Genomic DNA, 16,853 nt, shown 5'->3' on the forward strand with positions numbered 1-16,853 from the left:
CAACTTATAATCATTTCGGAACACTAAGTTGAGATCTTTACTAGATTCCGGTCTCGATGGGATGGAATTTAATTAATACTCTGTTTGATTATTATAATTATGCTAACACTTTGTTTTGCATGATAATATAATTTGCATTATGCTTCGGACTAACGTTTTCTTGCAGGAAGTTGAAGTTGTTGGAAAATGGGGTCCGGGCATCCGGAGTGCAAATTTTATCTCCTCACTGCATCGCCACGTGGAGCTTTATGGTTGGTTGGGCTACGTCACACTCCAGGCGTCTGGAGCCTCCTATATAAGGAGGGTGAGCCCTGGAGCAAAGAACAACTACTACAACACTTGCTCTGCCGTGCTGTGCTCCTACGACGCTGCGAAGCTTCTCCGACAATGGGTTGTTTCTTCTTTTCCTTAATTGTTGTCGGTACTTCATTTTTTAGCATTCCTGTACTGTCATTTTGTAATAACTTTTTCGAATTGCTAGTGGATTGCCCAACGAAAGCACTCGACGAGTGTGAGCCTTGGAGTAGGAGTTGACGAAAGCTCTGAACCAAGTAAAACGGTTCTTGTTAACGTTGTGATTTCGTTTTTCCGCTGCGTACTTATCTTTCAATCGATATTCACCCCCCTCCCCCCTATCGACTTTCACGATCCAACAGAAATAAGAGAGAAATAACGAAATAAGAAGTAGCTCAAGATAAGTTTTAAAAAAAACTTCTTGAGAAAATAAGAGCGAAAAATAAAGAACAAAAGAGATGTAGCTATAACGTGGCTTAAGCAAAACCAATTGATTCAATATCAAAATAACTTGTCCCCAAACCTCATCTAAGCATAGGTTTATATAGCTCTCAAAACCCTAAAAAAAATCTAAACATAAAAATAACCAACTAAACTTATTCCTTATGATTTAAGATAAATTAACTATTAAAACTCAGTTCCTAAGATTTAGGACAAAATTAAATATAAAAAATAAACTAAACTTAATTAACGGATAACTACTTAAAGAAACCCTAATTTTGGATTCTCTCCTGCAGCACACATGTAATATAATACATGACAAGTAATGAACTCTCCTCCGCAAAAAATTAATTTAATTATCTATATTAGATATTAAATTGATAAAAAAATACTACACTTAATCTTAGCTAAAAGGCCGCCCATGAATTAGGTAAGGGTGCACCATACCCATGCAATAATGCAATGCTAGGATGATGTTCAAGAATTCCAGTAGCAAGCTATTGTAATGGACTCCCCTTATAAAAATTAATTTAATATCATACTTGATATTAGCTAAAAAACTGAGAAAAGTATGTTTTATAACATCGTTGACCCAAAATATTTATAGAAGATTTTCTGTTCACAGTTGATTCGGCAGTAAGGACGGGGGACCCCCCTTTTGTGGGGAGCCAATGACACGTGGAGGTCAGAAGTCAAAAGGGTCAGCATGAGGTCGATCCGATCGGATAAGGGTCGGGTCAACCGGTCGAACGGGTCCGGGCGGAATCAAAGACAACCCGACGAGGAGTCGGGTTTCCGACGCTCATGGTGAACAGGGTCGCCGGGCCGAGCGGGTAGCCCGCTCGGCCGAGGCGTAAAGCAGCAATGCTGTGAAGGAACAGTCTCAGCCAAGCACGCAATGGAGTGAAATCTTCCCGGTAGGACCGATACCTACGCCCGGTCAGACCGATGCCTGCCGAGCGGATGGACGCTCGGCTCGGGGAAAAAAGAGACAAGGACAAGGGGACATTAGAGAACATCTTCTGACAACAGGCATGTTCGACGACCAAACCATACGTAGAACCCTACGACGGAAGGTTCTGCTGTCCCATCAGAGAGGTGCTCGGACTGTAGTAGTATGGTGTCAGGCATGCTCCTCTGGTAAGCTCATACTAAGGTATGGTAAAGGACACGTGTACGCATCGGTAGGTGTGCATAAGCCTCCCCACAGCTCTATATAAGAGCCCTCAGACTTCTCCGGAGGTACGCGATCTCTGATCTTTGGAGCCACTTCATCGTTTTCCTCTTGCCTGACTTGAGCGTCGGAGGGTCGTCGCCGGGAAACTCCTCCCGACCCGACTTCTTTGCAGGTAGCGGCGGAGATCCACGTCATCCGCCGGAGACAGCGGAGAGCGTCACGTCCCCAGCGTCCGTCGACTCAGCGCTCGGACAGGATCAACAGTGTTACTAATTCTAAGATGTGGAACTAAAGATAACTCTATATTTCTAATTGATTAATGAAAAAATTCACAATAATACGCTGCAGCTAAGTCCCGAACTCTACCCCCTTAATTGATTTATGAGAAAAATTTCTAATAATATACTATAGTTAAATTTCGAATTCTAGATCACTAATTGAATAATGAAAAAAAAAATTTAATAATATATCGTAGTTAAATCTTGAACTTAGATCCTTAGTTAATGTGTTTGTAGGAATTTGTAATAAACTTCGAAATTATTTTTGATGGAAAAAAAAGATATTTAGATAATTTCATTTTAAGTTTCAATAAAAATAAGTAGTCAGTAAAGAGAATAGATGGTTAATACGATAGTAAAATTTTATAAAGCTCATTGCTTATGTAGTAAGAGGCATCTTCAACGATTTAAAGGTTTTTAAGATTTTTAGGGGCCCCAGCAACAAAACCAAGAGAGAGAGAGTAAAAGCGGGTTCGAATTGTCGAACCAATTTCTTCATTTTTCGTTGACATGTAGGACAGAGAAAAAAAACCTGGGAAAAAAGCTCCATTGGAGATGCATTAATATACGTGACATCAACACATGTATCACATGCAAACCGGTTTATCTTCGGTTCGGACCAAAGATTTAACCGTGATAATTTATCGGTTCTTTCTTTGGCTTTTTATTGAATCCAGTAGGTAATTTTATGAAATGATGAAATCATATAGGTTAGTTGAAAAATGATGAAATCGCTATACAAATTTTATCTATGTTATTATTCTCAGTTTAATCATTTTTTTCATCAATCGATTTCGATCAAAATTAATTGATTAGTTAATTTCGAGACTTAGAGATCTTAAGACTATATGAAACTAATTCGTATGTGTTCATCTAGTCTTCCTAATTATATTCATGCCCTCAAATATTAATTTAACCCTATATTAAAAGTAATTATTTTTTAAATATGAAAATGGATTTAAAAAATTAATTCATATTCAAAAAATCATTGCTCTCAATATATTGGGTCAAATTGATATTTAAGGGCATGGATATAATCATGAGAACTAGACAAACACATATAAATTGATTTCATATCAATCAGAGATCATTTGTCCATCAAACGATTTTTTCCAAAATAAATTTTTTAAAAATCTATTATGAACAGTTATATCAATTTGACCCAATATATTGAGAGCAATAATTTTTTATCATGAATATGTTCGAAAAACTAATTTGTATTTAAAAAATTACTATTCTCAATACATTATGTCAAATTGATATTTGAAAGTATGAATATAATCACAAGAACTTGAAGAACTTATAAGATATGATTTCACTTCATTCCAAGCACTTTATGTCCATCAATTGATTTTATGTTCGAAATGAAGTGAAACCATGTCAAATTGATGGACATAGAGTGCTCAGAATGAAGTGAAACAATGTCCTATGTGTTCGACTAGTTCTCTTGATTATAAAAATACCCTCAAATATTAATTTGACCCAATATATTAAGAGTAATGATTTTTTTAACACGAATTAGTTTTTCAAACATATTTTCAGGTTTAAAAAATTATTGCTCTTAATATATTTTATCAAATTAATATTGGGAGTATTTTTATAATCAGGAGAACTAGACGAACACATAGGAATTGATTTCAAGTGATTCCAAGGCCTTTAGATCCATTAGCTTGTCTATCAGCCGGTTTTGGCTGAAATCGACTGATGGATAGATTTTTCGAAATTGATTCGACGAAAAAAAATCAGTCAAATCAATTTCAGATGGATTTTTCAAAAAGTTTAGAAATTGATTTGACTAATTTTTTTTCCAGTTGAATCAATTTTCGAAAAATTCATCCATAAGTTGATTTCAGCCAAAATTGGTTGATGGACTGGCTGTTGGACCTAAAGACTTCGGAATGACATGAAATCAATTCCTATGTGTTTGTCTAGTTCTCCTGATTATAAAAATATTCTCAAACATAAATTTGACCTGATATATTGAGAGCAATGATTTTTTGAAGATGAATTAGTTTTTCGAACATATTTTTAAGTTCAAACAATCATTGCTCTCAATATATCTAGTCAAATTGATATTTGAGGACATTTTTATAATCAAGAAAACTAGATAAACACATAGGAATTGATTGCATGTCATTCCGAGGTCTTTAGGTCCTTCTTTTCGATCAAAATTGGCTAAAATCGGCTGATAGACCTAGAGACCTTGGAATAATATAAAATTATATCTCTTTGTGTTCGTCTAGTTCTCCTGATTATATAAATACCCTCGACAATTTGATATAATATATTGAGCGTAGTATTCGTTTGAACACGAATCAATTTTTTTTTAAATATTACTGTTCAGGATGGATTTTTAAAAAATTTATTTTGAGAAAAATCATTTGATCGACAAAATTAACATTAAATTATTTTTCATATGTTCGTCTAGTTCTTATGATTATATTCATGCCCTCAAACATCAATTTAATCTAATATATTAACAGAAATGATTTTTTGAACATTGATTAATTTTTTGAACTCATTTTTATATTCAAAAATCATTGATCTCAATATATCAGGTCAATTTGATGTTCGAGGGTATGAATATAATCAGTAGAACTAGATAAATACATAGAAATTGATTTCATATAATTCTAAGATTTCTAGATCTTGAAATTAATTAATTAATCGATTTTGATCGAAATCTACCCATGAAAAAATGATTCGACTAATAATTGAATCGATTGGAATAGGAACAATAATAAAAGATAAAATTGAGACAGCATAAATGATTTGACCATTTTCCAACTAACCTATGTGATTTCGTCATTTCATAAAATTACCTACTAGCCTAGTAGCTAGGTTCAGTAAAAAAAAGTAAAAAGCCGTTCTTTCTTTAACTTCGATTCCATTAGTTCACTGAACCAAGCGGTTCTTCTATTGGAACCGGTTGAACTCGTGGTTTAATTTGCTAGTTGAGATTTATAAATTTCAACACCCATGACCATAACGACCCCCTCTTAGACTTTGACATGATAAAAACGATGTTCAATACTTGGTCAAATATTTAAGATTTTAATTCGTCTATTTTTCTTCTTTTAATTTTACATCAAATGATATTTTCTTTCCTTGCAACTTTCGCATGTTCATCACTACACAATATCAACTATACGATAATATATATCCTTGTGGATCATTCATTATATTAAATATCTAATAGAATAGAATAGAATATACCCATAAGAATATATCCTTGTGGATCATTCATTATTTCATGATGACAAAAGGTGAATACGTTCGTCCCCAGCGTCTCCGTCAATTCGTCCCAAGATCAATACGGAAGAGATAAATCATGGACGACTATTAACCTTTGGAATAGTGACTAACACATAAATGAGACATTTATCATTCATTATTTCATGCACCTTTAGATGTTCGTTGCCCAAATACTACGTACGCTCTCTATATCAAGTAGAAAGGATTTTCATGTCCAAAATAAATAGGCCGTGTTCGTCTAGATAAGGCCCGTAGTTAAGATTCGACCTGATTAGTTGCTTGAAGGATCTTACCGTTATACCATTACCCGGGGGCTAATGCTCCATGTATACTCGTCATTATTGGCAATTGTTTTTGCTCATATCATTTTTCCAAACCTTCACTCCTTTCCTCAAATTATGATTCGGCAATCCATTTGGCTTCGCATTAGCCACATCAAAAGGGGTTATGTCAGTCACAATCGAACTAGAAGTATAAACTCATACTACTCAATTGACAATTCTCATACGAATCTATAAACGAAGGCGTCTTCATCTTAACTACACGTCTCCGCTGACTATATATGTATCTCGGATGTAAGATTATTTCTCCTTCGAAATAACGATCGAGTCAACTATAACCTAACTGCATGAGAGTGACAAAGGCCCCCCCTTAGACCAAGTCACTTGAACTGATCAATTGCTTCTAGTTAGTTCAGACCTCAAAAATCATTCCCATCACAAACACCAAAAGTCCAAACTTGTGCCTCAGTTTTCAATTCTCTATGAATCGAGTACAAAAAGATATTTTTTTTTAAAGATAGAAATGCAAAAAAAAAGTAAAGAAATAGAGATGGTCGCGAACTTTTGCCTCAAATTTCAATTAGTTATGAACAAGTCACAAAAAAAAAAACATTTTTAAAGATAAAATATAGAAAAGAGCAAAAAGAAAATATAGATGGTCACGAGCCTTTCTTGTGATTGTTTTTTCTACTACGTTTTGGATGCCGGATAGGATACTAAGTATTCCATGAACGGATGAGAACTGATAAGGAGAAATTGAGAAAAAGATAAAAATTAATCACTAAAAGTAAAAAAGAAATTCTCATTCGCTAGGACTTAAATAGATATTTATATAAATTATGACTTACAAAAAATAATTTTAATTCCTATCTCGTAAAAGAAAAGAAATTGATGCAGTGCTAAAAAGAGCCTGTCAAAGATGAGTTAAAGATAGGAAAAATAATCGACGTGGAGATCAAAATCAAAGTAGTCAAAAGTATAGAATCGGTGGATCACTAAAGTTAGCCGAGCGGAGGGTGACGGGCCGATCGGGCATGGACACTCGCTCAGCGAAAGGAGGGCCCAGGAATAAGGTGCCACCCGGAGGCTTGTCCGACCAGATCGCTCGTCCGGTCGAGCGATAGGCAGCGCCCCAATAGCTGGATGACTAAAGAAAGAAGGGCACATGTTCGCAACGGTGACGACCCTATAAGTGCAAGTTCGACCGGATCGCCTTTTCGGTCGTACGAGGAATAACCTACTGAGCCGAGCGACCGTGGAGAAGAACAACCTCGAGCAATCGAGCGGCGAATCCTGACCAAGCAACTCCCCCACTCGATCAAACAGTGGGACCTCTTGCTTAGCTTATCGTATCTTTCTGAGAGTTGTGCCGTTGACAACAGAACATGGTCAGCAGACAAATAGTACGATGAAAACTTCCACCGTTATGCTAGAGATTTACACGCCCCGTTAAAGAATGGTGTCAGAGATACTTTTATGACTTATTTTTTCTAGGAAAAATGGAAAAACGTATGCACTGAAGAAGGTGTGCGTTATTTGTGATTACGCTCTTTTTACTGTTATAATTTTCTTTGTTTTTCACTATTGTCGGTGACTGACTTAAATATCAGATGATCAATATCGAGGACCCCTTTTCTAATCCAACACTGACATTTTTGATTTTACAAAATAGAATGGAGTCTTCACATGTTCAATTACAAAATCACATTCCTAACTAGCTGTCTTTATCATTTTTAGACATGATCAAAAATTTTATCAGTAAAAATAAATTTATAACAGAATTAATAAACCATAACTCATAAAAAAAATTAAAAACAATCTGTCCATAATCCATAAATAACCTATACACGTCCTCTCGGGGCGGTGCGATGGTTAAGATATAGGGTGTTGCCACATAAATAACCTATACACAAAAAATAATCTAAATACTATAAAAAATAAAAAAATAAAAAAATATTCATTTTTTTTTAGTCCGAAACTTAACATAGATATCTCAATTCACGTGGGAGACAAAGTCCTAATTTCGAATTAAAAATTGTGACCCGTTAATAAAAATTCAGCACATCCTACGTGACTTCCTTATAAATGGAGTCACAGATTGAGCAGTTGAGTTGCAGATGCTTGTCGATTTCTTCTTCCCCTGCAAAGTTGTGATTTTTGAGCTCGATTTCGGTTTTTGCAGAAAGAAAAAGTCGAGATTTTTGAGAGTTGTTCTGTCTTTTTGAGGTTTGATTCGTTCTCCGTCAGCCAAAAGTCGTGATTTTTAAGGTCGATCGGAGATGCCGCGGAAGGGAATGCGCGGATTCTTCTCTTCGTCTGGTCACTCGGAGCAGCGGCAGCGCGACCGCCGGCCGGCCGAGCGCTCCGTTTCGCTCTCACGCCGCACGTTCTCGGACACCATGATGGAGGACAACATCGCCTCTGCGGAGCAGATCATTGGCCGCTGGGGCCTCGATGTGGCCGGTTCCCTCTTCTCCGCCGCCGGCCGGCCCGATTCCGTACACTTGCTGCGCGCAGCGGCGGAACTTCACCGCTCCATGGTTTTCTTCTCCGATCCCTCCGCGGAGTCCTCCACTTCGCCGGAGGAACGATCCGCAGCGGTTTTACGCGCGCACGAACTCCTCGCGGCCGCCATGCGCCGCCTCGAGCGTGAGATGCATCTGCTCCTCTCGGCTCATCACTCCATCCTCAACCCCAGAGATTCTCTCCGCCTGCAATATGCCTCCTCTTCTGATGTGTCCGACGTCGAGGATGCCGAGGTGGACGGCAGCGGCGTCGGCGAGGCAATGCAAGACCTTCGTGCGGTGGCCAAGACGATGATCTCCGCCGGCTACGGCAAGGAGTGCGTAAGGATCTACACTACTATGCGAAAATCCTTCGTTGAAGAATCCATCTATCGATTGGGATTCCACCGCAAGAAAGCTCACGTACACAAGCTCAATTGGGCGGCGATCGAGCCCACAATCCAATCTTGGCTCGCCGCCTTCCCTGTCGCCTTCAGAACACTCTTCTCCGGCGAGCGCTTCCTCTGCGACCAAGTCTTCAAAGGCTCCGACACAATTCTGTGTCGAGAGTCCTGCTTCGCGGACATCACTGGCGACGTTGCCGCCAGAATGCTCGCCTTCCCTGAGTCGGTAGCGAGGTCGAAGAGGTCGCCGGAGAAGATTTTCCGGCTCCTTGACATCTACGACGCCGTCTCCGAGCACTGGCCGGATATAGAGACTTTATTCGCCTTCGAATCCACCGCTGCGGTTCGGTCGCAGGCGGTCGCGTCCCTCCTCCGGCTGGCAGAGGTGGCACGGGCAACGCTGGCAGATTTCGAGGCGGCGATCCAGCGGGATGCTTCCAGGTCCGCCGTCCCCGGCGGCGACGTCCACCCCCTCACCCGATACGTCATGAACTACGTCCTCTTCCTCTCCGACTACAAAACTGCGCTCGCCGACATCTTCGCCGACTTCCCCTTTCAGGCACCATATCCTCCGCCAGAGTCCCTGTTCGACGTGACGGCGGCGGCGACTCCGCCGGTGTCCCCGCCTTCCTCCTCCATTTCCATCGTCAACTCCTTACATGAAAATCCATGGAGCTCCTCTCCCTCTTCCCTCACCGCCGCCGCAGCCGGATCGATTTCAGCACGAATAGCTTGGCTCATTCTCGTTCTCCTCTGCAAGCTCAATGGCAGGGCGGAGCTCTACCGAGAAGCGGCGATCTCGTACCTCTTCCTCGCCAACAACCTCCAGTACATCGTACGGAAGGTGAAAGAGAGCTACCTGGGCGTTCTCCTCGGCGACGAGTGGGCGGTGCGGCACGCCGAAAACGCGAGGCACTACCTGAGGAGCTACAAGAGGCTCGCGTGGGAGAAGCTGGCCGATGAAATTCCCATGGAGACGGCAGACATGACGGCGGAGGAAGCAGAGAGACGGATGCGGCGGTTCGACGATGCGCTGGAGGCAGCGTGCAAGGGGCGTGCGGTGGTGTCTGACGCCGATATGCGGGAGCAGGTGAGGGAGTCAGTGGAGAATATGATCGTCCCTCAGTACCGAGTCTTCCACGAGAGGTGCAAGGCCGCTGTCGCCTCAGCGGCGGCGTTGAGGTTTTCGCCGGAGGACGTGAGGAACAAGATCGATGTGGTCTTCACCGGTTCGAATGGAAGAACTTCGTCGCACGGTTCATCTGCTTCCGGTTCATACTCTGGCTCGACTGCTACCGGTTCATCAAGGACAACGCACCGGTCTGAATAAATTAAATAAATTTATTAGACAAAAATTGAAAGGTTATCAAAAGCAAATCTTACATTAAAAAAAATATTTAAGAAACTTACTATTTTAAATTTTATTTCTAAATTATTCTTTTTATTGACAATATTTTATTAATTTTAATTAAATTAAAACATTATTAATAAAAAAAAGGAGATGTCGTAATAGTAAAATTATTATGGTGGAATTTAAGATTGATGCGTTATGGATTGTACTGAGCACGATCTAGGTCAAGTTGAATTACGAATAGCTCAACTAATACTTATACTGATCCGAGTCAAGTCAAGTTGTGAATAACTCAACTAATACTTGCACGTACTCAAAGCGAGTATAAACCATCCTACAATGGCACAACTGATGTTTACAGACTCAGAGCAAGTCAAGTTAGCACGACCTGATTTGCATCACCATTAGACTAGTGAGTTCACTCATTTCTCATGTCAGACATGAGATCGGGCCATATGGATTGTAATCCAAATCAAATTGAGTCACGGATAGCTCAACTAATACTTACAAGTTCTCTAGTCGAGCATAACACACGACTGATATTTATAGAGACTTGGGTCTAGTTTAGTCAGTTCGACTTGATTTACATCACTGCCTATGTATAGGCATTATAGGCAACAATGTAATGCATAGCGATCCGTGAGAATATTTAGTAAACTTTGATTTTTTTTTTTCTTTACTTTTATCGAATCGAACTATCAATTCATGAATTTAGGGTTTAAAATATTGTTCTTTTACTTCCTCTCTCTCTCTATTTGTTCTGAAAGTTTGATTTTGGTCAGCAATGGTTAACTCAAGGAATGAGATCTGGGATTGTTGTGCCCTAGCTAATTTCATTCTTTACTGTTCTTTCAATTGTTCATCTCTAAGTGTGTCTGTGTCCCAAAACTGCATAAGAAACTTTTTTTTTTGACAATGAATACTTCGAAATCATGAATTTACTGCTTCACTCGTCGTTGCTTTGCTTCCCATTACATCTCAAACGGCTAGGGCTGATCAAACACTCTGAGCAACCCAGCTCCCCACTCAGTCGGATATTTACAAGACTCTGTTATTCATTACATCCCGATCGACCAAGGTTGGTTGGACACTGAGGGGTAGGTCTAGCTCCCCACTCAGTCGGATACTTATGTGACTCTGCTCTCCATTACTTTTCGATTAGTTGATACCGGTCGAGCATGCTCTCAAAAGCCCCGTGCCTGGTTTACCAAATATATACGGGGCTCTGTTCCCCATAACCTCCTGATCTACTAATGTCAATCGGACATGTTCTCAGGGGCCCTTATAAGGCTCAACTCCCTTGAGGATATTATTATAGCTCATTCACTCATGAGAATTAGGCTCCTTGTTCATGGCTCATCTTCTTACTAATAGTTTAATAGGTCACTTAACCCTTAGGTAGGGGTGAGCAGTTAATCCGCCAAACCGATCAACCCGCTTATACCAATCCGAACCGAACCGAAAAAAAATGATCCGCCGGATATAGGGCCGGATGTAGGGTCCTAATATTGCATTATCTGATCTAGTAGGACCGGATAGTTTTTTATCCCAATAACCGAACCAACCCGATCCGATCACCCTACTTGTAGCAACTAATGTTGATAAGCTGTTACACGTTGTAGCAACTATTGCCGATAAGCTGCTACACGTTATAATAGTTATTTCCGATTAGCTGCTATAACGTGTAATGAGTAATGTCTATTGTCATTTTTAAAAAATTTATTTTTTTTGTTATATTTATATTTATATTTTATATTTCATTGGATATAGGGTCGGATATCCAAATAACTGACAACCCGTCGGATATCTGAAACATAAGAACCGCCGGATATAGGGTCGGATGTAGGTCCCGATTTTGCATTATCTGATCTAGTAGGGCTGAATAGTTTTTTACCCTAATAACCAAACCAACCCGATCCGTGATCACCTCTACCCTTAGGTCTGTTTTGCCATTAATACAATGCGTTTGTCAGAAAATTAGATGATTATATTTTTACATAAATACATAATACTTCCCATACCTACGATGCGATTGTAGGATAATGTGAAAACATGATGATTAGATAGATTATCAAGCGGTCATATGATGTTTTCTTAAATGCAAAAATTATGAGAGGCAATGAAAAAAAGATTCCTTTGTGCTAGCATAAGTGCACAAGTCCACTACTTTTCATACTACTTCACTGTTTTTCTTTTTCAAGGATATATATATATATAGTTTTGATCTCCCGCGCGGTGTACACAGTGCATGACTGTGCACGTCGCGCAAGAGATCAATTAATAGCTTTGTTTTTTTTTAAATATTTTAAATTAAAAAAATCAATTAAAAATAATATTTCCTTATATAAATTTCTAATACATTAATATATCCTCTCAACATATTACAATACTCAATAAATACTTAAATTAATTTTATTTTAATTTTTTTTAAACCAAACACTATAACCTAATTGGGAAGCTTGAACCCTAGAGGTAAAATCTAAAAAAAAAATAGCTTTGATACTATAACTCAAAGCCTGAACTCTAGAGATAAAATATATAAAAAAAATAGTTTTGATACTATAACCCAAAGTCTGAACCCTAAAGGTAAAATCTAAAAAAAAATAATTTTGATATTATAACACAAAGCCTAAATCCTAAATAGCTTTGATACTATAACCCAAAGTCTGAACCCTAGAGGTAAAATCTAAAAAAAATAGCTTTGATACTATAACCCAAAGCCCGAACCCTAGAAATAAAATTTTTAAAAAATATTTTAATTATTTTTTAATTCAAAAATAGAAAAAAATTTAGAAAAAAACTAAAACCAGTTGATCCGACAGTAAGGTCGGGGGACCTCTAGAGGGGAGTCAACACCATGTGGAGGTCAAAAGGCAAAATGGTCAACCTAAGGTATGGCCGATCGAATAGGATTAGTATTAGCAGGCCGACCGGCCTAGCGAGTCCGAGCAGAGTCAAAGACAACCCGACGGGGAGTCGGGTTTCCGACGCTCATGGTGAACAGGGTCGCCGGGCCGAGCGGGTAGCCCGCTCAGCCGAGGCATAAAGCAGCAAGGCTGTGAAGGAATAGTCTCAGCCGAGCACATGATGGCGTAAAATCTTCTCGGTCGGACCGATACCTACGCCCGGTCGGACCGATGCCTGCCGAGCGGATGGTCGCTCGGCTCGTGGAAAAAGAGACAGGGACAAGGGGACATTGGGGAACATCTTCTGACAACAGACATGTTCACGATCAAGCCATACACAGAATCTTACAACAGAAGGTTCTGCCGTCCCATCAGAGAGGTGCTCGAACTGTAGCAGTATGGTGTCAGGCATGCCCCTCTGGCAAGCCCATACTAAGGTATGGTAAAGGACACGTGTACGCCTCGATATGTGTGCATACGCCTCCCCACAGCTCTATATAAGAGCCCTCAGACTTCGCCGGAGGTACGCGATCTCGCATCCTTGGATCCACTTCATCGTTTTCCTCTTGCCTGACTTGAGCGTCGGAGGGTCGTCGCCGGAAACCCCTTCCCGGCTCGACTTCCTTGCAGGTTTGCCGAAGATCCATACGGCCGGTCAGAGATCCACGTCATCAGTTCGGAGAGTGCCACGTGCCCAGCGTCCATCGATTCAGCGTTCGGACATGATCACCAATGATATCCTGCGCACGTGCACAGTAGCGTATTGTGCAGGTATATATATATATATATATATTATTTGTGATAAATATATTACCATATCTACATTATATTTCTATATATTATTTTGACATTATATATAAATAGTTGATAATAATTATCATTCAATAATAAAGAAATAATTATCTTCACTTCCTTTGTCTCTCTATTTTTTTTTTTTTTTTTGTCTATGTAATTTTTCAACACTCCTAACCAGCTCCGACAGTCCACAACCCATCGCTTCTAGACGAGATCATTTGATTTTTGTCCACAATGCTTAGCTCAAGGATTGGGATATAGGATTGATGTGCCCTAGGTAAGTTCATTCTACTCTATTCTTCTGATTGTTCATCACAAAGTGTGTCTACGGTTCAAATCCGCACAATGTCTTGTGTTGTTTTCTGGCTATGGAGATTTCAAAATCGCTAATTTAGGGTTCCGTCAGCTGTTTGTTCCAAAAGTTTGATTTGGATAAAGCTCAAGAATTGGGATTGCTTTGCTCTATAAAAGTTTAATTTTCTCTATTCTTCAGATCTCTCATTGTCGATTTTGTACTTCAATTCACTAGGAGTTCTTATTTTACTTCCCTGTTCGCCGGCAAAACTCGATCTTGAGTCGAGATTCCCTTGATAATGTATCAATTCTGGTCATTTCTTTCTGTTCTGTCAGGAGTGAAGATGGGAATTGGCAAAGACAAGCATGGAGAGTCCCACAAAGTCTGTTCCCAAACTTGACTAATGGATATAGCTACTCCGGCGGCAGCTACCCTCCTCCTCCGGTCGTCGCTGTCCGACAATCGGCCACTGCCGTAGCTAAATTCTGGGGTGCGGTGATTTACGTGCTTGTTTGGAGATGTCCGATGGTGAATTTATCTTGAATTCTTTGATGTTCTTAAATTTATTAGCAAAAATTCATTGTTTGGAACCAATTGCTTAGAGAGAGGATTCGACAAAAAAATGTACGGTAATTTACCAAAACACGTACTACGGTTAATGTATTTACCAAAAAACGCATCACAGTTTTGTATTTACCAAAAGGCGGAGTTTACCAAAATCAATCCCCAGATTACCCCTCTGGCTAACCTGGCAACCGCCTTTTTCAAACACATTTTTCCAAGCATCCAAGCCGAAAGTAGAATAGAAAAATAATTTGTGGTTCGGATACACGTCTTCTCACCGTCTCTCTCCCTTCGTCCCTCTGTGTGGTGTTATAAACTTTGAAAGAAAAAAAAAATATGAACCCTGCGCTTGCCATTACTGCTCGTGGTGGTTGGCGATTGCAATAGACCAGTTAGGTTTATGGCATAATTGCGTAAGAGTTGCTAGAGGAGACCAAGGACAAATTAAGTTAAGAAGGTCAGCCGAGAAGGACAAACTTCTTGCAAGAGGGAAATAAGTAGAAGCACACATTTAAAGATTTAGACATGTATGTATGAATTTTTTTACTGTAAAATAGGGTAGTGAAGGTAAATAAAAAGTACACCATTTGTCTGTGAAGGGTGGCAGCAAAAAGTGGTATTATGGTTAATTTTGGTTGTGTGGGGAATAATATTCAATAACACCTGAATTATGATGTAATAGAAGACTTAATCGATTTAATTCATGTTAGTTTTTGACGTTGATAGTTAAGTTTGGCTAGGGTTTAGTCAGTGGTGGTCCTAGTTTACAAGAAGTATCTGCTTCAAAAGTGGCTTGATATCTATGAGATCATGCCCAACGTGGGCCTGATATCATAGATATCAGGCCTAACGTGGGTCTGATATCTATGATATCAGGCCCACGTAGAGCCTGATATCGATAATGTGTTATGTGGTTAAAACTTTGCTTTTACATCAGACCGTTCCTAGTTTGAGCAAAATTACAATTTAACTATAAAAAATGATTATGTAGTTGCAAATTTACTAAAATAGTTTTTTAATTTATTTATCAGGGATGATCATATAACTGACGAAATTCTATATGAGATATGGAATACTCTTGATGCAACTTCTAGCATTGGACATGCAGATAATGTAGGAGAAGTATCCAGAACAAATATTCCATCATCTTCACAGTATAATTGTGTGCATAACACAAATAGAAATACGAGCAGTAATTTCACATTTGATCTAAATGAAGAAGCTAGTATTCAAGAAGATGAGGTTCTGAACCCGTGTGCAACACTTGTTGATTACTATGAGCCTAGTTGGAGTGAGGAGGAAGGGTATTATAATCGAAATGGAGAGGAAATGCAATGCAATACAAATGTACAAGAATTCTTTGCTGATGATATACAGATTGAACAATATGAAATATCTCAAGAGCAGTATAGTGACTTAGAGGAGGAGTTCCCAATAGCTGATGATCCATATATTCTAAATTCTCGATTACTCCAAAGGCCAATTGAAGAGGCAACAGATCAGCATGAATTTTTTGTAGGACAGATATTTCAGTCTCGACAAGAGTTCAAGAATCAACTTGTGAAGCATGCCATGGTTAAACATATGAGATATAACCCAGTTGACACTCGGAAAAATAAAGTAAAAGCTGTCTGCTTCAATCAACCGTGTAAGTGGAGAGTAGTTGCCAGGGGGGATGTCGAGTTCATTGTTACGAAATATATAAAGGAACACCAATGTGGCACCATTAGGGAAAGTGCTGATCATCAAGCATGCTCTTCATCCTTTGTAGCTTCTTTTGTTGAAGAGCAATTTCTTGCTAATGAACAATACAAGCCAAGTATGATTATAGCAGATATAAAAGCCAGGTTCGGAGTGACCATATCCTATAGAAAAGCTTACATAGCTCGAGAGAAAGCGATGAAGAAAGTTGTTGGAGATTATGATCAAGCATATAGAGATCTTCCACTATATCTGCGTGAGTTAAGAGTAAGGGATCCTGAAACCTATGTTGCACTACACAGGAATGGGGATAATCAGTTCCAACGATGTTTTTGGGGTTTTGGAGCTTGTAGGAGAGTATTTAGGTCTTATCTGCGTAAATTAATTGGAATTGATGCCACACACCTAAGAGGCAAATATCCGGGTGTGTTGTTGATGACTACATCAATAGATGCTAATGACAATGTCCTCCCAGTAGCCTTTGGAATCGCTGAAGTTGAATGTGGGTCTGCATGGGAGTGGTTTCTGGATCATACGAAGAGATTCTTTAATGTTGATCCAGAGTCAATGAGTATAGTATCAGATAGACATCGTGACATTATAGCAG

General features: G+C 39.3%; 1 protein-coding gene and 1 pseudogene across 1 annotated transcript; one reads left to right on the forward strand and one right to left on the reverse strand.

The window, feature by feature from the left end:
• Positions 1 to 1,166: 1,166 nt before the first annotated feature.
• Positions 1,167 to 1,308, reverse strand: LOC122044514 (annotated as a pseudogene).
• A 6,647-nt stretch (positions 1,309 to 7,955) lies between these two features.
• On the forward strand, positions 7,956 to 9,985 carry LOC122040299 (exocyst complex component EXO70H1-like). The gene is made up of 2 exons (XM_042599625.1): positions 7,956 to 9,246; positions 9,310 to 9,985. Exons 1-2 carry the CDS (start codon positions 8,006 to 8,008, stop codon positions 9,962 to 9,964), a joined length of 1,896 nt encoding a protein of 631 aa, XP_042455559.1. The 5' UTR covers positions 7,956 to 8,005; the 3' UTR covers positions 9,965 to 9,985.
• The last annotated feature ends 6,868 nt before the right edge of the window (positions 9,986 to 16,853 follow it).

This window comes from Zingiber officinale, chromosome 2A (assembly GCF_018446385.1).
Source record: "Zingiber officinale cultivar Zhangliang chromosome 2A, Zo_v1.1, whole genome shotgun sequence".
Classification (NCBI taxonomy): Eukaryota; Viridiplantae; Streptophyta; class Magnoliopsida; order Zingiberales; family Zingiberaceae; genus Zingiber; species Zingiber officinale.

Excerpts from the sequence above, each read along its gene's own strand:
- LOC122040299 (XM_042599625.1), top strand. The coding sequence starts at position 8,006 with ATGCCGCGGAAGGGAATGCGCGGATTCTTCTCTTCGTCTGGTCACTCG. Across the intron at positions 9,247-9,309 it reads GTGACGGCGGCGGCGACTCC|CTCCTCTCCCTCTTCCCTCA; the intron begins GCCGGTGTCCCC and ends AAATCCATGGAG.